The sequence below is a fragment of the Indicator indicator genome, chromosome 12 (genome assembly GCF_027791375.1).
Source record: "Indicator indicator isolate 239-I01 chromosome 12, UM_Iind_1.1, whole genome shotgun sequence".
Taxonomy (NCBI): Eukaryota; Metazoa; Chordata; class Aves; order Piciformes; family Indicatoridae; genus Indicator; species Indicator indicator.
This window is the reverse complement of record NC_072021.1, coordinates 2,850,729-2,875,770: the sequence shown is the minus strand read 5'-3', so window position 1 is coordinate 2,875,770 and position 25,042 is coordinate 2,850,729. Positions and strand designations below refer to the sequence as shown.

The 25,042-nt window shown below is 47.2% G+C and overlaps 1 protein-coding gene across 3 annotated transcripts; it reads left to right on the top strand.

Moving 5' to 3' along the window:
* The first annotated feature begins 151 nt into the window (after window positions 1-151).
* On the top strand, window positions 152-23,567 carry HNF4G (hepatocyte nuclear factor 4 gamma). Of its 3 annotated transcripts, XM_054385373.1 has the most exons (11): window positions 155-269; window positions 1,226-1,237; window positions 6,641-6,800; window positions 9,582-9,676; window positions 14,022-14,128; window positions 17,180-17,335; window positions 19,569-19,656; window positions 21,046-21,198; window positions 21,409-21,645; window positions 22,514-22,636; window positions 23,449-23,567. In XM_054385373.1, exons 1-11 carry the CDS (start codon window positions 155-157, stop codon window positions 23,565-23,567), a joined length of 1,365 nt encoding a protein of 454 aa, XP_054241348.1. The 3 variants fall into 3 exon arrangements, with proteins under 3 accessions (XP_054241347.1, XP_054241348.1, XP_054241349.1); XM_054385372.1 differs by lacking the exon at window positions 1,226-1,237 and having other exon boundaries at window positions 152-269; window positions 6,632-6,800; XM_054385374.1 differs by lacking the exon at window positions 1,226-1,237 and having other exon boundaries at window positions 155-273; window positions 6,636-6,800.
* Window positions 23,568-25,042: the final 1,475 nt, after the last annotated feature.

Below are 25,042 nucleotides of genomic sequence, written 5' to 3'. Positions count from 1 at the left end.
GGTAGAATCCAGCCTGCAGAATCACTTTTCCAGCTCCTCCCACTGCAGCACAGAGGTGACACAGTTGTGGTTAACTTTGGATTATCAATCACTGTGAAGCAGAACAGCAAGGCTGTACCTCTGAGCAGCTTGTTCTCTGGGTTCCCATCCGATGATGAGGCTCTCAGAACCCATCCTAGACATGGAAATGGCCAACTACAGCGAGGTTTTAGACCCCACCTACACGGCACTGGAGTTTGAGACCATGCAGATTCTGTGCAATGGCAACGGTGAGTTCGGCTCTGCCATCCCACATCCAGCCAGGGGACTGACAGAGAAAAGGGGAAAGAAGTTTAGCTAGGCCCTGGGGGGGTGGCAGCCAAATGCTTTATTAATGGAGCTCTTGGGGGCTGTTTGCAAACTACAAATCTGCTCTTTTACACTTGGCCACGAAGCCTCGGATAATAACAGCCTGATTCTTTAACAGGAAGGAAAAGAAAAGGGAGGTTTTGTGTAATAAAGTAACTGAGCTGCACTGTCACCAGTCACTTAATCAAAGGAGGAAAACGGTGCATTCAGCAGTGCTTTTATTTACTGTAAGGCAAATCAATAACTAGTATTGACAGCTTGGACGTGGAAGTATAATTTGTGTCTTAATGTTTGGAAGGACAAAGCAAAATTATCCGTAGGCTTGTGGGAAAAAAAAATTAGCTGCTGTTTGTTAATGCCTAATTTCTGATAGCTGAGCTAATATTTTCCTGATTTCAATGGTAATTGAGCTTTTCTAGGAGGAATTAGGCTGATTGGTTAAAAAAATCATGTTGGCTCTCATCAAGGCTGATGTGTAGCTGAGGGAAAACTCTTTCATGTAAAACTTTAATTGTAAGTGGGCTTTTGAATGCAGTAAATTTTCTGAGAGATGATAGCCAGAAGTTCTTCTGGAAATCCCATCTCTGGGGACATGCTGGAAGGTGTCCAGAGAAGGGCACGAGGATGATCAGAGGGCTGGAGCTGCTCTGCTATGAGGACAGACTGAGAGAGTTGGGGTTGTTCCGTCTGGAGAAGAGAAGGCTCCAAGGAGACCTAACTGTGGCCTTCCAGTACCCAAAGAGGGCTACAAGACAGCTGGGGAGGGACTTTTTAGGGTGTAGGGTGGTGATAGGGCTAGGGGGAATGGATCCAAGCTAGTGGAGGGGAGGTTTAGGTTAGATGTTAGGAAGAAGTTTTTCCCCATGAGGGTGGTGAGACACTGGAACAGGTTGCCCAGGGAGGTGGTGGAAGCCTCATCCCTGTATATTTTTAAGGCCAGGGACAAACTGATCTAGCAGAAAGAGTCCCTGCCCATGGCAGGGGAGTTGAAACTAGGGAATCCTTGAGGTCCCTTCCCACCCTGGCAATTCTGTGATTCTGTGACATTCAAGACCAGGCTCAGTGTGGCCCTGGGCAGCCTGATCTAGTTGGAGGTGTCCCTGCTGAGTGCAGGGCGGGGGAGGGTTGAGCTTTGAGGACCCCTTCCAAGCTGATGCAATCTGTGAATCTGAAACAGAGAATACATTTTCTTTTGCCATCACTGAGTGCTGCCCAGAGAGTAAGGCAGTGGCAGCCTATCAAAGGGAAGAAAAGTGTCAGACAATGGTTTTCCAAAATAATTCCCCAAATCTTCTAATGCCTTTAAAACATGGGTTCTTGTCCCCTAGAGGACCATTTGTAGGTCTGCTGTAGTTTGTATTTTGAAAGAGCAACCTAAATATTCAGTGATTTTCAGGGGCAATGCTTAGCACCTGCATTTCCACATCTTCTTGCCATGCAAAACCTGGGGGAGTTTTTATTGCTGGCCTTGCAGTTTGGTCTCACATTCAGTTTCCAACACACTCAGTAACCAGTAATGTAGGCTTGGGTCTTCCTTGAAGAACTAAAACCCAGACCTTTGTACACTGAATGAATTTGAAGCCATCAACAGTGATCATGTGAATTTTAGATTATTTGTCTGCTCTTGGCTCTGCTGTGGGTGATTTTGTTGGTAATTTGCTGTTGTTGTTGTTGCTTTTTTGCTGAACTGGCACCCTTCCAGATCTGTTAATGTTACACAAAATGGGAAAGCAGCTCAGGGAGGTGGTGCTGGGTTGCATTATCTGTGGTGATAGAGCCAGTTCAATTATTCACTATCAGTGATGGGCTTGATAATTATTAGGTACAGCCTGTTTCTGTTCAGAGTTTAGCTCCCCAGTTCAAGAGAGACAGGGATCTACTGGAAAGAGTTCAAGAGAGGCTTTGAGGATGATGAGGGGACTTGAACACCTCCCCTGTGAAGAAAAGCTGAGAGACCTGGGGCTATTTAGTGTGGAGAGGAGAAGGCTGAGGAGGGATGTGATCAACGTCTATAAACATCCAAGGGGTGGGTGTCAGAGCTGCCAGGCTCTCTTTGGTGGTGCCCAGTAATAGGACAAGGAACAATAGGTACAAGCTGGACCACATGAGGTTCCACCTTAACGTGAGGAAAAACTTCTTTGGTGTGAGGGTGCTGGAACCCTAAAACAGGCTGCCCGGAGAGGTTGTGGAGTCTCCTTTGGAGACTTTCCAAACCCAGCTGGATCCTGGTGTGGCCTGCCCTGGGTGCCTCTGCTTTGGCAAGGGGATAGGGCTGGATGATCTCTAGAGGTCCCTGTCAGCCCCTGACATTCTGTAATTCTGTGTCTCTGATTTTCTTAGAGAATTTATAAAATTCTCTTGCAGGTACAGTGTCTGTTTGGAACTGAGAGTTGGATCATGGCTTAGTGGCCACGGTGGTCATAGGTTGAAGGTTAGACTTGATCTTAAAGGTCTCTTGCAACCAAAACAGTTCTATGATATTTATGAACCTTCCCATGTGTGTTTTGTAGCTGTCTAAATCCATAAGAACTGTGCAGAGAAGTTTAACTAGCTTTGTTGATTATCTTGCTTTGATTTCTGTTGAAATAAAAAAAAAAATTGCACATTCAGGGCAGTTTCCCAGGCATTTGTTTCAGAAGAGATAAACAATTTGACTTAATGATCTTAAAAGTCTTTTCCAACCTACATGAGTCTATGGATAATACCAAGGAAAATAACTATATCCTTAATTTATAGACATGATGTATTAAATGTAAGGGCTCCAGGGAGACCTTAGAGCATCCTTCTAGTACCTGAAGGGGCTATAGGAGAGCTGGGGAGGGACTTTTGACAAAGACTGGAAGTGACAGGATGAGGGACAATGGCTTTGAGCTGGAATAGGGGAGACTGAGACTGGAGATGAGGAAGGAATTCTTTGCAGTGAGGGTGGGGAGACACTGGAACAAGCTGCTGTTAGTACCCATCTATATTATTATTCCTATTGTACCAGCTCCAACAGAAAGGTTTTACACAAACACACCACAGAATTTTCTATCTCTCCTGAAGAGCTTGGAATGTAAACAGAGTTCTTTAGACAAAGATAAAAGCAGCACCATGCTTTGTGTTTTACAGGGATGTTGGGTGGTTGGGGCTGTTGGTTGCTGAGCAGCTCCCCAGGAGCCAGCAGTGCCCTCCTGCAGCCCAGCAGGCAGCTGTGTGCTGGGCTGCAGCCAGAGGAGTGTGGGCAGCAGGGCAAGAGAGGGGATTCTGCCCCTTGGCTCTGCTCTGCTGAGACCTCACCTCCAATCCTGCCTCCAGTTCTGGTGTCCCCAGCAGAAGAAGGACACAGAGCTGCTGGAGTGAGTCCAGAGGAGGCCACAAAGATGATCCAAGGGCTGGAGCAGCTCTGCTGTGAGGACAGGCTGAGGGAGCTGGGGGTGTTCAGCATGGAGAAGACTCCAGGGGGACCTTAGAGCTGCCTGCCAATAGCTGAAGGGATCCTCCAGGAAGGCTGCAGAGGGACTTTTCATGAGGGTGTCTAGAGACAGGACAAGGGGGAATGGTTTGAAGCTGAGGGAGAGCAGGGTTAGAACGGAGCTTAGGAAGAGGTTCTTCAGTATGAGGGTGGTGAGACTGTGGAACAGGTTGCCTGGAGAGGCTGTGGATGCCTCCTCCCTGGAGATGTTCAAGGCCAGGGTGGATAAGGCCTTGGGCACACAAATCTAGCTGAGAGGCATCCCTACTTCAGTGAGGTCTTCAGCAACCTGGTCTAGTGGAAGGTGTCCCTGCCCATGGGTCCTTTCCCAACCAAAGCCATTCTATGAATCTATGCATTTATTGAGGGAAATGCCACTGAGACAGTCCATTTAGCATGCCTGCTTTTTATTTTTATTTTTTGCATTAAGTATTGTGCAAAAACTCTTCTGTCTTTGTCTTGTTTTTCTTTTACTGTCATGCATGCAGTTGTGTCTTTGTCTGATTGAGGGCCCCAGGCCAGCTGTATGAAGTTCAATAAGGCCAGGTTCTGGGTCCTGCACTTGGATCACAACTACTCCATGAATGCTCCAGGCTGGGGCAGAGTGGCTGGAAACTGGTCAGCAGATAAGGACCTGGAGGTGCTGGGTGACAACAGGCCAGTGGTGAGCCAGTGTGTGCCTAGGTGGCCCAGAAAGCCACCAGCATCCTGGCCTGGATCAGCAATGGTGTGGCCAGTAGGAGCAGGGCAGGGATTGTCTTGCTGTAGTCAGCACTGGGGAGGCCACATCTTGAGTCCTGGATTCTAGTTTTTGAGGCCCTCACTACAAGAAGGACCTTGATGGGTGTGAGCATGTCTAGAGAAGGGCAATGAGGCTGGTGAAGGGTCTGGGAACAGGGCTGGGGAGGAGCAGCTGAGGGAAATGGGAATGTTTAGTCTGGAGAAGAAGAGGCTGAGAAGAGACCTTGACCTCTACAACTTTCTGAAAGGAGGTTATAGCAAGGTGGGGGTTGGTCTCCTGTCCCAAGGAACAACTGATAGAATGAGAGGAAATGGCCTTCGAGTTACCCAGAGATGGTTTAGGTTGGACGTTGGAAGAAACTTCTTCACTGACAGAGTTCTGAACCACTGGAAGAGGCTCCTCAGGGATGTGGTTGAATCCTTGTCCCTGGAGGTGTTTGAAAGAGGCAGAGAGGTGGTGCTGAGGGCCATGGTTTAGCCCCAGTCTTGGTAGAGTTAGAGAATGGTTGGGCTGGATGCTCTTGCACCTTACATGATTCTGTGATTCTGTTTTGCATGCAAAGGGAAGCTCTTAGAACCATGGCTTAAGGTCAAGGTTAACCAAACTGTCTGGTTTATCCGAGTTCACTAATCTCTTACACCTGCACACAAACATCAGTGCCAGCTTTTCACAATGTACAAGGCACACTCTAGTTTGCAGAGCCTCACTTGTGCTCTCTCTTTCCCAGAAAGGTGATGATTCTGTCAGTCTATAATCCTGTAATTCTATCCTTCTATAATTCTACATTTCTGTGATTCTGTAATTCAGTGATTCCATAATTCTGTAATTCTAAAATTCTGTGATTCTGTAATTCTGTATTTCTATGCTTCTACAAATTCTATGATTCTGAGTCCATAACTCTATAATTCTATATTTCTATGATTCCATAATTCTATAATTATATATTTCTACATTTCTATGAATCTATAATCCTGCAATTCTATGATTCTATAATTCTATGATTCTCTGTTTCTGTGATTCTATGATTCAGTAATCCTGTAATTCTGATTATCTGTTTTCTAATTCCCTAATTCTGTGGTTCTGTGTTTCTGTGATTCTATTATTCCATGGTCTTTGCCTTTTCTTGCCAGCTCCCATTAAGAACTGCTGTACAATAACTGGGCACCACTGCTGGGAGCCAGAGCTCCTCTTCATGCTGGTGTCTGTAATTATCATGCAGAGCTGCACTTCAAGTTTTAACCCTTTTCAGCTGGGAAGAGTTTGGAATCAAACTGTGCGTTTTTATACTTGAGAAATTCTGTTAACTTCTGTATAACTTTGAAAATTAACATTTCTGTTCACTTGAAAAAGAACTCTTTCTGAGTAAGAACCACAGAAGCACACAGAATCGCAGCATGGCAGGGGTTGGAAGTGACTTCTGGAAATCATCAAGTCCAACACCCCTGCCAAGGCAGAGGCACGCAGGAATGCATCCTTGAAAGTCTCCAGAGATGGAGACTCCATCACCTCTCTGGGCAGCCTGCTCCAGGGCTCTGCCACACTCAAAGTAAAGAAGTTCCTCCTCAAGTTTACATGGAACTTCCTGTGTTCAGATTTCTGCCCATTACCTCCTCTCCTGTCACTGGAGACCAATGAGAAGAGTGGCCCCATCTTCCTGACACTCACCCCTTAGGTGTTTGCAAGCATGGATATGATCCCCCCTCAGCCTCCTCTTCTCCAGCCTAACCAGCCCTAGGTCTCTCAGCCTCTCCTCACTTGAGTGATGCTCCAGGCCCCGCAGCATGTTAGTGGCCCTGCGCTGGACTCTCTCCAGTAGTTCTTTGTCCTTCTGGAACTGGGAAACCCAGAATTAGACACAATACTCTAGGTGAGACCTCAGCAGGGCAGAGTAGAGGGGGTGAAGAACCTCCCTCCACCTAATGGCCAATCTCCTCTTCATGCCTCCCAGCAGCAATCAGATTCATAGCCCTGGAGATCGTGTCCAGTTGCAAATAACAAAGGCTAGAGCAAGTCTCCCTTTAGGTACCGTAGGGTGGTTGCTGAAAGTCTTGTCCATAACTGTGTCTGTTGTTGTTGCCTCTCCTCAGACAGTTCAGGAGAAGCTGTCAACATGAATGCAGCTGACAGCGGGGTCAGCAGCCTGTGTGCAATATGTGGAGACCGAGCCACCGGCAAGCATTACGGCGCTTCCAGCTGCGACGGCTGCAAGGGCTTCTTCAGGCGCAGCATCCGCAAGAACCACGTCTACACCTGCAGGTAGCTCCCACCTTCCTCCACAGCCACTCAGTGAAGGAAATCAAGCAAAAAGCACCTTCACTGCTCAGACTTCTCAGAGCTATCTCAGGGGATTCCCAGCTTTTTCTTAATGAACTCTAGCCAGCGTTGTGGATGGGCGTGTGATTCGGATTACATTCTTTCGGTAGGAAAACATCTCCCTGCTTCAGGACTGCTTGATGTTACACATCCCACATGCTACAGTCAGGTGTCTGTCGACATTGCTGCCCAAAGAGGTTGTGGAGACTTCACTCCTGGAAGTGTCCCAGGCCAAGCTGGATGAGGCCTTGAGTAACCTGGCCTGGTAGGAAGTGTCCCAGCCCATGGCAGGCGGTTTGGAACTAGATAAGCTTTAAGAACCCTTCCAGTCTAAATCATTCTGTGATTCAATGAAGAAGACCAGTTTGATAGATCTCCCTCCACAACACAGATTGTGGCACTGAAGGGTCTGAGCAGTGGTTTCCAACCCAAACTGTTCTATGATTCAATGATATCATTATAGCACTCTTTTGTTTATGACAACAAAGGTCACCTCCTGAGAAGAAACAAAACAAAAGGCAAAAATGTTCCTATTTTCACTGGCAGTGTGGCAGTGTCGTTTTAACTGCTCTCTTAAAGTTCTTTTCCCTTTATTTTTTTTCATGAAGGTGGTTTCTGAGTAGAAAGTCTAAGATTTATGAGACTTATTTTAAGGGCTGTACAAGCACATCTGCACCTCTTCCTGCTCCGGGTGACACATGGCTCTTTGGGGTGACCATTTCCCCCCATCAGTCTGAAGGACAATCAGCTAAATTCCAGATGTCTGGCAGCCCAAATTCTCACACTGCAGGGCTGTGCACTACATCGGATAAATAGCTCTGTGCATGCACAAGTCCAGAAAATAGCAGTTTTAAGCTATACACAGAATGTGTGGAAACCTCTGTGAGTTTAGATAAATCCCTAAAGGAGCAAATTTTGGTACAAGGGGCTTGTGACAGAAAAGGTTTGGTCTGTGTCTCCTTGGTTGCTTAACACTCTTGTAAGGATAAGAGTCCTTTGTAGATATTAAACAGGGATACTCTGCCCTGGTGAGACCACACCTGGAATACTGTGTCCAGTTTGTGGCTCCCCCAATTCAAGAGAGACAGGGATCTGCTGGAGAGAGTCCAACAGAGAGCTACAAGGACAACTGGGGAACTAGAACATCTCAGCTGTGAGGAAAGTCTGAGAGCCCTGGGGCTGTGTAGTCTAGAGAGGAGAAGGCTGAGAGAGGATCTGATCAATGTCTATAAATGTCTGAGGGGTGGGTGTCAGGATGAAGGTGCCAGGCTCTGTTTGGACAAGGAACAACAGGTACAAGCTGGAACGCAGGAGGTTCCACTTTAACATGAGGAGAAACTTCTGTGTGGTGAAAGTAACAGAGCCCTGGAGCAGGCTGCTCAGAGAGGTTTGTGAAGTCTCCTCTGAAGACTTTCCAAAACCCACCTGGATGTGTTCCTGTGTAACCTGCCCTGGGTGATCCTCCTTTGGCAGGGGGGTTGAACTCGATGATGTCTGTAGGTCCCTTCCAACCCTTAACCTTCTGTGATAGTGTGGACATACTCCTGAGGTGGTACAAGAGCCAATGTAAGTGATTTTAGGAAGAGCTCTGCAAAACATAGATCTGTTTATTTACCAAACATATACAGGCAGACAAAAAGGCAGAAGCAAACAGGGAGAGGGGCAGATGGCTCATCTACATTTCCTTTAGGAACACCTGGAGATGTACATGAGAGCTGGGGGAAGCCTTCTTGCAGTGTCATAGATTCATAGATTCAGAGAATGAGTTGGGTTGGAAGGGACTTTGAAAATCATCCAGTTCCAACCCCCTGCCATGGGCAGGGACACCTCCCCACCAGTCCAGGCTGCTGAAGGTCTCATCCAGCCTGGCCTTGAACACCTCCAGGGAGGGGACATCCATGACCTCCCTGGGCAACCTGTTCCAGTGTCTCACCACCCTCACTGTCAAGAATTTCTCCCTAATCTCCAATCTCAATCTCCCCTCTTCCAGCTTCAATCCATTCCCTCCCACCCTATCACTATAAGCCCTTGTCTGTCTCCACACACACACATGTTCCTGCAAACTGAGCAGTTATGAAACACCTCTTAAGAATGATTAATTAAAACAGAAATCCAAAGCAGCAGCAGAAGAAATACGTGGTTATAGACATTATTCTGACAGGCTAGTTGAGTTGGTTTTCTTCCTCAGGTTGCCCAGACTACCTGGACTTCTCTGAAACAGGTTGCCCAGAGAACTTGCTCTGGGGAGATGTTAGAACAGCCTTTCAGTACCTCAAGGGGGCTACAGGAGAGCTGGGGAGGGGCTTTTGACAAGGGCTGGGAGTGACAGGATGAGGGGAATGGCTTTGAGCTGGAAGAGGGGAGATTGAGACTGGAGATGAGGAAGAAATTCTTTAGTGAAGGTGGTGAGACACTGGAACAGGTTGCCCAGAGAGGCTGTGGATGTCCCCTCCCTGGAGGTGTTCATGGCCAGGTTAGATGAGGCCTTGAGCAACCTGGGCTGATGGGAGGTGTCCCTGCCCATGGCAGGGGGTTGGAACTGGATGAGTTTTAAGGTCTTTTCCAACCCAACCAATTCTATTATTACACCTTTTCCCATGGTGTAATTTAGATTTTCTGGCAGGTATGTGTGTCTGGATGTGCATATCCCATGATTCTGTGATCCCTAATCACAGTGCTGCTCTATTGATGCTTTCTACCTTTCCCTTTTCTTGTCTCTGATAGATTCAGCCGACAGTGTGTTGTTGACAAGGACAAAAGGAACCAATGCAGATTTTGTCGCTTAAAAAAGTGTTTTCGAGCAGGAATGAAGAAAGAAGGTAATGGAGTAATTTGTTCTTTGCAATAGCTTTAAAAGGGAATCAAAATTTTAAGAAGTTCCAGCAGAAAAATTCAATGGAAAGTCTGCTCTCAGCCTTCCCTGGCGGAGAAAGGCTTTTGTGTTGAGGTGAAGTATGGATCATCAAGTTTGCAGGTGGGTAAGCACTTAGAACACTTTGAGCATTAGCAACTCCATGGGTTTGAAGGGAATTTGCAACTGCTTGGGCTGCCCAAAGAATGGCTGTCAATGGGTCCATGTCCCAGTGGAGGCCAGTGACAAGTGGAGTCCCTCAGGGATCAGTCCTGGGACCAGTCTTCTTCAACATCTTTGTTGGTGCCATGGACAGTGGCATTGAGTGCACCCTCAGCAAGTTTGCTGATGACACCAAGCTGTGTGGTGCAGCAGACACACTGGAGGGAAGGGATCCATCCAGAGGGACCTGGACAGGCTGGAGAGGTTCAACAAGACCAGATGCAAGGTCTGGCATCTGGGCTGGGGCAATCCCAAGCACCGATATAGGCTGGGCAGTAACTGGCTTGAGAGCAGTCCTGAGGAAAAGGACTTGGAGGTGCTGGGGGATGAGAAGCTCAAGAGGAGCCAGCAGTGTGCAGCTGCAGCCAAAAAAGCCAACCAGAGCCTGGGCTGCAGCAAGAGAAGTGTGGCCAGCAGGTCGAGGGAGGTGATTCTCCCCCTCTGCTCTGGTGAGACCCCACCTGGAGTACTGCATCCAGTTCTGGAGCCTCTATTATAAGAAAGATATGGACATGCTGGAACATGTCCAGAGAAGGGCCACCAGGATGATCAGAGAGCTGGAGCTCCTCTGCTATGAGGACAGCCTGAGAGAGTTGGGGCTGTTCAGTCTGGAGAAGAGAAGGCTCTGAGGAGACCTTCTTGTGGCCTTCCAGTATCTGAAGGGGGCTGCAAGAAGGCTGGTGAGGGACTTTTTAGGGTGTCAGGTAGTAATAAGACTAGGGGGGGAAAAATAGAAATGAGTAGATTCAGGAAGATGTTCTTCACCCTGAGGGTGGTGAGACACTGGAACAGGTTGCCCAGGGAGCCTCATCCCTGGAGGTTTTTAAGGCCAGGCTGGATGTGGCTGTAAGCAGCCTGATCCAGTGTGAGCTGATCCTGCCCATGTCAGGGGAGTTGGAACTGGATGATCCTTGAGGTCTCTTCCAACCCTAACAATTCTATGATTCTATGAATCCCTGCACCAAAATTCCTTGTTTTGAAATGCTAATCCATGACCTGAAAAAACTTCAAGAGTGAGATTTTTATTTCTTCCTTTTTTTTTTTTTCCTTTTCTTTACCAAACTTGAGTCATATAGAAGTATTATCTGGGATTTTCTTTCTGCCTGTTTGAGTAATCGTAATGCCAGTTTACTGATTCTTCCCTGAAGTTTAAATGTGGGAAGCATGTAAGACAGAGGAAGGAATGAGAAGTTGAATGAGAAAGTAGTGGTTAGGAGAATAGTTATACCTGTCAGTGGAGTGTCTACATTCATTAATTAAATTTCTAATCTCATCAAGGCTTAATATGGAAAGATTGTAACTCAGGTACCTGACAGACATGAAGAAACAGGGGTGTCACAGCCATCCTCTTGGCACAGTGAAAGGACCAGATGACCACAGTTGCAGAGCAAGAGGGAAAGACAGACAGTGGGAATATCAGAGGAATTTTGTGTCACATTGTTGGGGCTGTTCCTTCACTGGCAGTTAGGGTGTAGAATAGAAGACATCCTGATCTGTTGCAAAAAGGACTCAGAATGGTTCATCACAGCCTTTACTGCCTGGTTTTGCCAGCAATGGTCGCTTGCAGCCCAGAAGGCCAATGGCATCCTGGGCTGCATCAAAAGAAGCTTGGCCAGCAGATCCAGAGAGGTGATTCTGCCCCTCTGCTCTGCTCTGGTGAGAGCTTACCTAGAGACCTGTGTCAGCTATGGGACCTCAACACAACAGAGACATGGAACTGATGGAGCAAGTCCAGAGGAGGCCACAAAGGTGATCAGAGAGCTGGACCACCTCTGCTGTGGGGACAGACTGAAAGAATTAGGGCTGTTCAGCCTGGAGATGAGAAGGCTCCAGGGAGACCTTAGAGATACATTTCAGAATCTGAAGGGGACCTACAGGAAGGCTGGGGAGGGACTGTTCAGAAGGGCCTGTGGGGATAGCACGAGGGGCAGTGGTTTGAAACTGGAGCAGGGCAGAGTTAGGTTGGACATCAGGAGGAAGTTCTGCACAGTGAGGGTGGGGAGACACTGGAACAGCTTGCCCAGGTTGAGGCCCTGTCCCTGGAGGCATTCAAGCTCAGACTCGATGTGTCCCCGGGCAGCCAGCTGTAGTTGAAGGTGTCCCTGCTGAGTGCAGGGGAGTTGGACAAGATGCCCTTTGATGGTCCCTTCCAACCTGATGCAATCTGTGAATCAGTTTTGTGGGGAGCAGGCGGTACCTGCCTGAGGGTCAGGCTGCAGCATCAGTGTGCACTTCTCCTGTGCTCTGCCTAGGCCGTCAGATTTTTAGTCTCTACAAAACTTTCCCATGATAAATGAAACTATTTCTTTTTTTTTTCTTCTTTTTTTTTCTGGAATATATCTATACCCCAGTGTTCCTTTTGGGATGAGGCTTTTTTCCTAGGAGGCGGATGGGGCTATCCTAACCAGCCTTCCACTGAGTGCTGGAGCTAGGTTTTCTAGCTCTGGTGGGTCTCCTTGGACACAAGTGTGGCCTTTGGGAATTTGAGCCATGAAAATCAGCACCATATTGTAGAGCTATTATCAGTCTGACATGAAGAGAAGGGAGATCTCTGTGTCTGCAGCAGCCCTAAAAGTGTTGCAAAAAGCAGAGCTTCATAGGCTCTCAAAGCCTGGAATTCATTGGCTAGGAAGGAACATCTGGAAGTCATTCAGTTCAGCCCCTCCTTAAAAGTCAGGCTAGTGTCTAGATTTAGTCAGGTTGCCTGGGACCATGTCCAGCCAGGTTTATACAGTCCCTGAGAGGGAAGATTCCACAACTCATCTCAAAAAACTTCCTTCAGTGCTTGACCGTCCTCACTAGGAAGAGGTTTTTTCTTTATGGCTAATTGGAATGTGTCTTCCTGCAGTTAGTGTCTATTGCCTCTTGTCTTCTCATGGCACATTGGAGAAGAATCTGACTCCATTTTCTGTAAACTACAGAAAGTAAACCCCCCAGCTCCACCTTGGTCCTGTCTTTTCCACATAAAGATGCCTTTGCTTCACTTTATGCTTCTTGTGGGTTACATCTCCATAGCTCTTTGCTGGACACTGCCTGGTTTTCCAGCATCTTTTGTGTACTGGGGAGCCCAAATCAGAGAAATAATCACTTCCCTCAAAGACATTAACACAGCCTGGTCCATGGCTACCTGATATCACCATGAGTCTTGCTGCTGACTCATGTTTATGAAGTGAAGATAGGTCCTTCTAACCTAATTTCCATCGTTCTGTCTCCTCTGGTCCCAATCCCTGTAACATTCCATGGTTCAGTGCATCCAAGCCATGTTTGCTGAAAGCTTCTCAGTGCTCCAAGGCTGAGCTGTGGATGTCACTGCTTGTGTGTTGTCCTCTACCATGTCTCATAGCATGACTCTAGCATAGTCTAGGTGATAGTTTCTCAGCTTGTATCTAGTAAATCACTTTCTTCAGGGTAAAAATGAGAAGGGCTTGAACTGGTAAAAGTTCTATAGCCCACTGGGGTAGGACTTGATGATCTCCAGAGGTCCCTTCCAACCCCTACCATTCTATGGGGTTCAATCCCTCTTGAAGCAAATATTCCCCCTCCCTCATGGAGTCTCTCTTTCCAGGCAGTTTTAGCCCGAAATTACAAAGTAGCTTTAGGCAGACAGGGAATACAGCTGGATAATCCAAACGTATGCATGTGCAGGAGAAAATGGAAGCACTTCCCTGTGATTTTCAGTGTTCCACCAGTGACTGGAGAGTGGGAAGAAATTCTTTACAGCAAGGGTGGTGAGACACTGGAACAAGGTTGCCCAGGGAGGTTGTGGGTGCCCCCTCCCTGGAGGTGTTCAAGGCCAGCTTGGATGAGGCCTTGAGCAAGCTGGGCTGGTGGGAGGTGCCTGGCTAGCCAGCCACAGAAGTGCTGATGGTTCTGTACCTGTCTGCGATCAGTTGTCCAGTTTTCCATCTAGAATGAGGAGTTTTTCCAGGCGAAGGGGATACAAGCCACCTGTTGCCATCCTCCCTCAGCACACAAGGTCTCCACTGAGTGCCGTGGGCTGGGAATTGCTGCAGGTATCTGAGGCAGCTGAGGGCGTGGTGCTGCGTGGCAGTGCCTGCAGGTCACTCAGTGAGGTTCTGCTTCTTTTGCAGCTGTCCAAAACGAGCGGGACAGGATAAGCACACGCAGAAACACTTTTGATGGCTGCAACATCCCCTCCATTAGCACCTTGTCACAAGCTGAGACCCTCTCTCGTCAGGTATGACATCTGCCACACAAGGGTTTGATGACTTCAAGAGACCACCTTGTTCTCAAACTAAATGCTTTCCTGGTTTTTTGTTAAATTTTATCATTTTTATTTTAACCGTGTTAAATAGATTTGCTGATATGACTTTTTTCCCTCTGCTTCCAAAATGCACCCAGCTTCCTCTTCCCAGGGCAGGAATCAGTGATGGGAAACATTCTTAAAGCAAAGTCAATAAAAGCTGGCCTGCCTGCTTTCTCCAGGACAATATGTCCTAGGCACCTTCCTTCATAAAGCTTTATGGTTCCTGCTGCTTTTAAATCAGTTGCTGTCTCAGGCAGCTGGTGGCATCTATCTATCCTTGAGGCTGGCTTTCCCATGAACCACCAGGGAATAAAACTGTCCACAGCCATTACAGTCAAAGGGGTGTGGACACTCATTTCCTCCTACTCTTTTGAAAACCCCCTTTTTAATATCCCCAGACCTTATAAACAAGGCAAACAGAAGTGTTCCAACTGCAGCCTATTCACAGCTCGCTTGCAAATTTTCTTTGTCTCATCTGAACTTCATTTTCTTTTCTATTTTTTTTTGCCTTTTCTTTCCCTCCTGTCCAATCAATTGCTGAATGGAACAGTCTCCAGTCCTCTTCTGCACCTCAGATAAATCATGGCCATTGATCCTGCCTTCTTGCACCCCTTACTAACTTACTTAGAATTTAACTGCTACCTTTATGATTCCACACTGACTGATTTATACCTCCCCAAATGTTTTGTAATCTCATCCTTTATCAGCATCTCTCTTCGGGTGGATCTGTCTGTGCAGAATTGATGCAGGAATTACTGGATGAGAGTCTTTGGCAGCTATAAGGTGTCTGTGCAGGCTGGATGAACATAATGGACGTTCCTAACTTTCATACCTATAGGACATGAAAAATAGACCTGTTTCACTTCCTCTGTAATTCTTTGAACTTGCTTATTGTGCTTTTTTTTTTGTTGTTGTTGGTGGTTTTACTCCCTTAATCATTTCCAACTGGTGTGTGCAATTCAGCAATAAGAACTGGCTTGAACAGAATCACATCCTCAGCCATTCTTGCCATGAGATGGTAGACTCCTGGCCTGGAGCATCACCACGTATGGGCCCAAGCCAACCTCATGAAGTTTAACAAGGCTAAGTGCAAAGTCCTGCACCTGGGTCAGGGCAATCCCAAGCACAAACTCAGGCTGGGCAAAGAATGGATAGACAGCAGCCTGGAGGAGAAGGCCTTGGGGGTGTCAGTTGGTGACAAACTCCCCAGGAGCCAGCAATGGTCCCTGGCAGCCCAGCAGGCAGCTGTGTGCTGAGCTGCATCCAGAGCAGGGAGAGCAGCAGCACAGGGAGGGGATTCTGCCCCTCTGCTCTGCTCTGCTGAGACCCCACCTGCAGCACTGCCTCCAGCTCTGGGACACAGCACAAGAAGGACCTGGAGCTGTAGGAGAAGGTCCAGAGGAGGCCATAATGATGATCAGGGGGCTGGAGAACCTCTGCTATGGGGACAAGCTGGGAGAGTTGGGACTGTTCAGCCTGGAGAAGAGAAGGCTCTGGGGAGACCCTTGGGCTCCCTTCCAGTACCTAAAGGGAGACCGGGAGAGCTGGGGAGGGACTTTTGACAATGGCTGGGTGTGACAGGATGAGGAGCAATGGCTTTGAGCTGGAAGAGGGGAGATTGAGACTGGAGATGAGGAAGCGAGGGTGGTGAGACACTGGAACAGGTTGCCCAGGGAGGCTGTGTTCAAGGCCAGGTTGAATGAAGCCTTGGGCAACCTGGGGTAGTCCTGCCCATGGCAGGGGGGTTGGAAGTGGATGATCTTCCAACCCAAACCAGTCTGTGAATTTAGAAATCTCCTGCTCTCAGAACTCTCTGTAGGTACTTCTGAACTGTGGTCAAGACTTCTCTTACTCTTCTGAAAAAATCAGTGTGTTGAATTTCTTTAATTTCTTTTTGTACTGAAGGTTTCTAGAATGACTTATTCTGGTGGCTCTCACATGACTGACAGTCAGGATTTCCAACTTCAGTTCATAGGACACTAGAAATGGTCTGAGCGTTGCACCAGGGATTTCACCAATGATCTCTCTGCGAAGAGACACTCTCTCAAAACCTTTTCTTCTTACCTCTTTTCCTTTTCCTTTTTCTTTTTTCTTTTTTCTATTTATTTTTCTATTTTTCCTTCTTTTCCTTTTTTCTTTTTTTTTTCCTTTTTCTTTTCTTTTTTTCCCTTTTTCCTTTTCTCATTTTTCTTTCTTCTTCATCTCCTCCTTTTTCTTTCTCTTTCTGTTGTATGCTGCCAGCTATAAGCTGACACTCTCTTCTCAGGCTTGGTTCTCTGTTGCCTTTTGCTGTCTGGCTCAAGAGCAATCCTGCTTTTGTTCGCTTCCTTGAAAAGTCATTAAGAATTTCATGATTTGGCTCAGTGATGATGTTACAGTGCCCCAGCTTCAGACCTGGGCAGATACTACCCTTTTTTTATCTCACAGAACACTGTTCACTGCAGGTGGTCTAATGCACACTCCTATCCTTTACACATCTCAGGTTCAGAGCCTGTACTGCTGCTTCATCAAGACAAACCATTCTGCTCCAGGCACTGCAAAGCCCTTGGTTTGCCTTCTGCAGATGAACCTGCTCCCCCTTTACCTCTCTCTTTGCCCTTCATGTTACTGCATGCCCCTATGAACTGCTTTTTTTTCCTGAAATGAGGTAAAAGTCAACCCTCTGAAGGGAATAGACCCCTCACCTCTTCCCCTGCAAATCATAAGCGCTCTAGTATGTTTTAAAACAGCATTTTGGAATGAGCAGAGATTGGGTCATGATGCAAACACTGCAATTGTTTACATCCTCTAATACACAGTGGTTGTGGTGAGAAATCAAATCTGGTTTGTGTGTAGGTTAATGGTCCATAGGGGCAAGGAATTTCTCCAGTGAATGCATGATTGCTGCTGATGTTTTTTTTTTTCTTAAACATGCTGTTAAGCATTTAAAATGCAATTAGGTGAAATTTAACATAGTTTTTTTTTCTCTTCTGCTATGCCCAGATCTCAGTCCCCAGTCCTGGTGCTAGCACTGACATAAATGTTAAGAAAATTGCTGGTATTAGTGATGTCTGTGAATCTATGAAGCAACAGCTCCTGGTCCTGGTGGAATGGGCTAAATATATTCCAGGCTTCTGTGAATTACCTCTGGATGACCAGGTATAAGAAGTGATCAAAAGGAAAAGTTTAATTTACTCTCCTTCCTGTGGTGTTTAAATGTTGTGATTAAACACTTTTTTTTGTTGTTTTTGTTTTTTGTCTGATCACATGGAATTGAGAGAAGCTTGCTTTAGATTAGACATTGAAAGCAATTTGTCCCCATGAGGGTGGTGAGACACTGGAGCAGGTTGCCCAGAGAAGCTGTGGAGGCTCCAAGCCCTGCAAGTATTCCAAGCCTGGCTGGCTGGAGCCTTGAGCAACCTGGTCTAGTGGGAGGTGTCTCTGCCCATGGCATGATTTTTGAGAAGCCTTCCAAAGCAATCCATTCTATGATTCTGTGATGGGAAATACTCCAGAACCTTACGTACTTTAGAAGAGTAGAGACAAAGAGATCATAATGATTTCCTCTTTTCTGTTTGTGGCAGCCTTTTCCTAAGGGGCATTGTTCATTTAGTTATAAAATAAACCAGCTGCTTTCCAACGGAAGGTTCCTGATCTGGGAATCAGCCAGATTTACACACCACAGAGCAGACCACACTGGCTAAGTTAACTCCATTGAGAACCTGAGAGGTCTTAAGATGTAGAATCATTGAATGGTTTGGATTGAAAGGCACCTTAAAGGTCATCTAGATCCAGCCTCCCTGCCATGGACAAGGGTAGAAGTACCCCTCAGTGCTTCATAACTCTCCATCATTTATAAAGAACTGGCTTGGATCCCTAAGAAAAGAGTTTCGTGCCAGGAGTTCCATGAGGAAATAGAGGCCAGGGCTGAAGTTTCAAGCAGTTGTTGACACCAAAGGGAAGTGAATAGCTGACAAAGAGCAAACTACTGACCACCATTTGAAGAGCCTTCCTGGTATGAGTCAAGTTTGTTCTTTGCTGACAGCAGTGGCTATTTTAGTGTAACCTGGCTTTCTGGGGGAGGAAAAGCTCTTTGAAAGGCCACGGAATTTTTTAGTTCAAGGTAAGAAAAATGAAACACTGATAGTACCAAATGTGGTGTTGGCCAGCAGCTGGCTGAAGATGAGCCAGTGTGTGTGTAGATGACCAAGAAGGCCACCAGCATCCTGGTCTGGATCAGCAGTAGGCTGAACAGGGAATGATGAGGCAGTGATTGTCCCCTGGGACTCAGCACTGGGGAGGCCACACCTTGACTCCTGGATTCAGTTTTGGGGCAGTCACCACAAGAAGGACATTGTGGGGCTGGAGCTTGTCCAGAGAGGGGCAACAAAGCTGGAGAAGGGTCTGGAGAACAGGGCTGGTGAGGAGCAGCTGAGGGAATTGGGGGTGTTTAGTCTGGAGAAGAGGAGGCTGCGGGGAGACCTTACTGCTCTCTACAGCTCCCTGGAAGAGGTTGGAGTGAGGTGGGGTTGGGCTCTTCTCCCTAGTAACAACTGATAGGATGAGAAGAAATGGCCTCAAGTTATACCAGGGGAAGCTTAGGTTGGACATGAGAAGACACTTCTTCACTGAAAGGGCACTCAACCACTGGCACAGGCTGGCCAGGGAGGTGATTGAATCCCCATCCCTGGAGGTGTTTCAACGAGGCAGAGATGTGGTGCTGAGGGCCATGGTATAGCAGCAGCCTGGGCAGACTTAGGAATGGTTGGACTCAGTGATCTTGAAGGCCTTTTTGATCCAAAACAATTCTGAGACTCTGTGAATTCATTGTAACAGCCAATTCCAGTCCACTGGAGGCTTTAGCATTAAAATTCCTGGAAAGAATTTCACTAGGCTATTGCTTTGCAGAGCTTTATGTTCAAAGCCTAGACCACACACTGGGGAGGGACAGAGGAGAACAATTCATCTCTAGGGCACTGTTAGTGTGGTGTTATGGTTTTTAAGTTCAATCAACATTTTACATTAGAATCTTAGCAGCCTCAAACATGAACCTTCATCATAGAGTCATTAAGGCTGGGAAAGACCTCTGTGATCACCCAGTCCAACCATCAACCCAACACCACCATGGCCATTAAACCCTGTCCCCAAGTGTCATGACCACACCTTTCTTGAACACCTCCAGGGATGGTGACTCCACCACCTCCCTGGGCAGCCTGTTCCAATCCCTGACCACTCTTGCAACCAAAGAAATTGTTCCTCATGTCCAACCTAAGCCCACCCTGGTGCCCCCTTTAGCTGAATACACTCGTGCCAATATGAATCCTCATTTCATTTACTCTTCCTGGAGCTTGCTGGTTTATCTTCTAATGAGTCTGCTGTTTTATCTCTTGAGGTTGCCCTGCTAAGAGCCCATGCTGGGGAGCACCTGTTGCTTGGAGCAGCAAAACGGTCCATGGCCTATAAGGACATTTTACTTCTAGGTAAATATTGGTTTTGTTTTAATTAATAATGATGATGTAGTACAATAGCAACCATGTAAGGGAGAACTGCTCTGGCACAATCAAAGCAATGCACTCTGTGAATGCTAAAGAGCTGTTAATGACACAGTGCCATGTGCCCTCTTCCAGCAGAAGCAGGGGAACAGCTTCCTGTGAGCTAATGCAGCTCGAGGAAGAAGAAATTCGAAGCTCACTTGGCCATTGCATTCATCTCTTATGTAAAGATAAAGGCCTGCTTGCTACATACTTCTGTATTCCAAGGTGGTCTTCAGCCCTTGTGGACCAATCAGTCCATGCTGGGCTATTGACATGCACAGGTCATTTACTGGATGATGGCTATAGTTTTGCAAATAAACTCTGGTTGCAAAGAAGAGTTTGGGATGAAGCAAAAAAAAGAGCTATTGCTTTAAAAATATATGAATTTGATTAAGCAAAATGAAATGGGCTTTGGAATGTGGGCTTCATTTAGTATGTTACATCAAAATCTTTACATCATCCTGAGGTGTGTTAGAAGGGCTGTGGTTAGTTGGTGAAGAGAGGTTCTCTTCTCCTCTACTCTCCCCTGCTGAGGCCACATCTGGAATGTTGTGTCCATTTCTGGGCCCCTCAGTTCAAGAATGACCTCAGGGAACTGCTTGAGAGAGTCCAGCACAGAGCCACAAAGCTGCTGCAGGCAGTGGAACATCTCCCTGTGAGGACAGGCTGAGGGAGCTGGGGCTTGGAGCTTGGAGCAGAGGAGCCTGAGGGCTGCCCTCATTGCTGGGGATAAAGATGTGCAGGGCAGTGTGGGGAGGATGGAGCCAGGCTCTGCTCAGGGATGTCCAAGGACAGCACAAGGGGCACTGGGGGCAAGCTGGAGCAGAGGAGGTGCTACAGGGACAGAAGGGAAAACTTTTTCCCTGTCAGGGTGCTGAAGGCCTGGAGCAGGCTGCCCAGAGAGGTTGTGGAGTCTCCTTCTCTGGAGACTTTCCAAACCCTCCTGGATGTGTTCCTGTGTGACCTGCTCTAAGTGATGCTGCTCCGGCAGGGGGGTTGGACTGGATGATCTTTTGAAGTCCCTTCCAACCCCTAACATGCTGTGATTCTGTGAACCCACATGTTGGGGGATAGATTAGATATTAAGAATTAGGATATCAGATTGAATATTAGGAAAAAAAGCTTTCCTGCAAGAGTGGTCAGGCAGCCCAGGGAGGAGGTAGAGTTCCCCATCCCTGGAGGCGTTCAAGAAGCATGTGGCTCTTTGGAAGATGGTTTAATGGCTGTGGTGGTTTGGGGTTGACAGTTGGGTTTGATGATCTTCAAGGTCTTTTCCAAGCAAACCAACTCAATGATTCTATGTTCTTTCTCTTGATGATGTTCCTTCTCTCCAAGGCAACAATTACATCATCCACCGCAACAGCACTGAGGTGGAGATCAGCCGGGTGGCCAACCGCATCCTGGACGAGCTAGTCCGACCCTTCCAGGAAATCCAGATTGATGACAACGAGTATGCCTGCTTGAAAGCCATTGTCTTCTTTGATCCAGGTACCCTTGCAAACCAGCTCTCAGGATTATTATTATTATTTTACATGTGATGAGACTGCAAGTCATTTTGGCTGCTCAAGCATCTGCTCACGTTATCTAGCTGGATGGAAAAGAATAAAATGAAAAAGAGAAAAAAACCCAAAACCATAAACCCCCAAAATGCTCCACTCAAGTCATATCCTCCTTTGACTGTGTGTGTCACTTTTTCAGATGCCAAAGGCCTGAGCAATCCAATGAAGATCAAGAACATGAGGTTCCAAGTGCAGATCAGCTTAGAGGATTATATAAATGACCGTCAGTATGACTCTCGAGGAAGATTTGGAGAACTGCTGCTGCTGCTGCCTACACTCCAGAGCATCACTTGGCAAATGATTGAGCAAATCCAATTGGTTAAACTGTTTGGAATTGTTAAAATTGACAGCTTGCTTCAGGAAATGTTACTGGGAGGTAAGCTGGCACCTGGGTAAGTTTACTGTGTTGTATTCCCTTGAATTTGGTGTGCTGGGGTCTTGAAGGGATCGTGCTGTAAGCAAGGACTTTGACACTGCTTCACTGGCTAAGCTTGGGGTCATATGATTGTTAGCTGAATGCCTCTTCTCGTGGCTGCTCATCTTGTTAACTCAGTCCTGCAGCCTCAGATTGTGCTGTGTTCTGAGAATCACAGAATCATTGAATGGTTTGCATTGAATGAGACCTTAAAGATAATCTACTTCCCACTCCCCTGACATCAGCAGGGTCACCTCCTACTAGTGCCTAAGACCCCGTCTACCTAGGCTAGGAACACTTCTGGGCCTGGAGCCTCCAAAACTTTTCTGAGCATCCTGTTCCAGTGCCTCACCACCCTCATGGGGAAGAATTTCCTCCTTATGTCTCATCTCAATCCAGTTTCTGCCAGCTTGAAGCCATCACTGCTTGTGCTGTCACTCCATGCCTTTGTAATAAGTCCCTCTCTAGATCTTCTGGAGGCCCCCTTGGAATCCTGGAAGGCTGCTCTAAGGTCTCCCTGGAGCCCTGTCTGCTGGCTGACCAATTCATGATGTCTCAGCCTTTTCTGGGTCTCATACAATTCCTGAGGCAGATGGAAGAACCCATAGAAGAATTTCCTGAAATCCACTGTTAATGCAGTCAAAACAGTGGCAATAAACACAGTGCTTAATTTGGCTGATGCCTAATTGTTTGATGAATACCTAGAGACAGTTATTCAAATTGCCAGTCACAATATTTGCTCTGCAGAAATGTGATTATTGAAGTCTGCAGAAATGTGATTATTGAAGTCTTTCTCCTGACTTTCCGTCTGCTGATGTGATTTTTGCAGGCACTTCTAACGATGCCAGCCATCTGCATCACCCAGTACATCCTCACCTGGCCCAGGACCCCCTAACTGGCCAAACTGTCCTCATAAGTTCAATGTCTGCTCCTGTGCACACAGAACAGATCTGTAAGTCCTTGCATGTCCTAATATGTCACTGCTGCATTCATGACTGGTAGCTGGAATGGAGGTGGCCTGCCAGTGCTCCCACACTGTCACACCCCAATTCCAGAGCCAGCCCTGGGCAAAGGGGGTCATTATGATGGGGAGCTGAAGGCTTCTTGTCTTGGCTGCTCACCTTGTTAACTCAGTCCTGCAGCCTCAAGATTGTGCTGTGCACTTGGAATCGTGGAGTCATTGAATGGTTTGGGGTGGATGGGACCTTAAAGATCTTGCAGTTCCCACTCCTTGTGCTAGATTCAAGAATTCCCTTGGAGTAAAAATGAAGGTGACCCAACACCAAAGGCCTGATGAGATCAGTTGATTTGACCCAGTGAGCCTTGTGTGACAGCTCTTGGTCTCTTGTGCCATGAGGATGCTTGGTTGGGTGAGAGGAGAGGGAAACAGGAAGAAAAAGGAGGGAAAAGAGACACAGTGGAGAAGTAGCACCCTTGGGTCCTCTGCTCCCAGCTGCAGAGCCCCAGCTCCCTCAGCCTGGCCTCACAGGGAGATGTTCCACTGCCTGCAGCAGCTTTGTGGCTCTGTGCTGGACTCTCTCAAGCAGTTCCCTGAGGTCCTTCTTGAACTGAGGGGCCCAGAACTGGACACAATATTCTAGATGCAGCCTCAGCAGAGCAGAGTAGAGGAAGAGGAGAACTTCTCTGACCTACTGACTACAGCCCTTCTAATCCACCCCAGGATACCATTGGCCTTCTTGACCACTAGGGCATGTGGCTGGCTCATGGATAAAGATACTTAATTCTCTTTATCTTCTCTTTCAGCAACTCCAGAAACTCCATTACCTTCCCCTCCTCAAGGCTCTGGGCAAGAATACAAAATGTCTACAAACCAGGCTTCAGTCATTGCACAGCAATCCATTTTGAAACAGAAGGCTTTGTGATGACATTTCTATTTCTTATCCTTCCTTCCTTCCTGCCTCCCTGCCTCCCTTCTTCCCTCTCTCCCTCTCCCCCTTCCCTCCTTTTTATGCACTAGATGAATGGGTAGGACACTTGCACATATAAAATCTCAGGATAATAAAGGGAATTCTTTCCTCAGCAGCCACTACTGCAGGTGGAAACACCTCATGATTTGGAAAGTCAGGCTCACTGTTCCAACTGCCAGGTACAGCTGTGGACACAGCAGTCTGACAGAAATGTATAGAGGTTGATATTATTTTTAGATCCTTTAAATGCACAGATTCATTTTTTATGTCCTGTTTTAGCAGTTGTCTTAACATTATGGTTGGGTTTAGATGTGTATATAAGGTTTTTATGTTGTGTTGGGACTGCTTAGTGCTTCTTTAGCTGTGCGTTGTAGATGTGAAAAAGAAGGTTAATCAAAAAGCCAAAGGTTCCATTCTTAGTGAAGCAGCAGGCTGCCAAGCAAAGCAGGAGGAGAAAATACTTCATGGACGCACACATCCCTCTGCAAACAGCTGGATTTGCAGAGCCATCTCTTTCCAGGAAACTGTCAGTCAAGGAGTCGAATCCTTCCTGCATGAATCAGAGGCTCTGCTGTGGGCATGCATGTTTGAAGACCTCTGAAAATCTGCTGTGGGCAGATCTGTTTGAGGACTTCAGAGCTCAGGACAGGAATACCTGCAGCAGCCAGCTGGACAGTGGACACTGGATCTGTCCTGCTGCACGTGACCAGAACCAGGCCTGCTGTGCTGGGTCGCTCAGCACTGACTGCTACTCCCCCAAACAATTCCTGGGCACGCTTTGGGAACTGGCTCAGTCCAGGGTCATGTTTCACCAAGTGCTTTGGATGTGGCCACTTCTCTCTAGAGGCACAGAAGGTGTAACTAGGAATGTGGCCAGACCATGCCACTCAACCTCAGGGCTGGAGCAGAGACTTTGCACTGCTGGGTTTGCTACCATCACTGTGGTGGCTGTGTTGATTTACCTGGGTGGCTGATGGATGCACATTTCAGCCAGCACTCTGCACCTCACCTGCAGAGAGGCTGTAGTGGTGCAGTAGGCTCTGTGTCTGGAGGAGCATTGCAAATGTGCCTGAGTTCAGCTGCTGGCTTGAGCCACGGTGTTTCAAGGCAGAAACCAGCCAGTACATCAAATACTCCTCCTCTGGATGGTTAGGAGCTTTCAGAAGCTGGGGATGGATTGATTTATGGTGGGGAGCCCCCTTCTCCTCAACTTCCCCCCCTTCTGCTCTGAGAGGACCCAACATTGCCAAAGTTTTGTGTCTGGAGTCTGTAATAAGCCATCTGGGTTTAGCCTCTCTGTGGATTTGCACAAAGGGGGCCTTGTGACACAAGCTCACTTGTTCAGCTACAACTGGTGAAATTCACTTATTGTCTTACGACCTGGGCTGCTGCTCACCCCCTGCTGATGCCATAACAAAATCACCACTTTG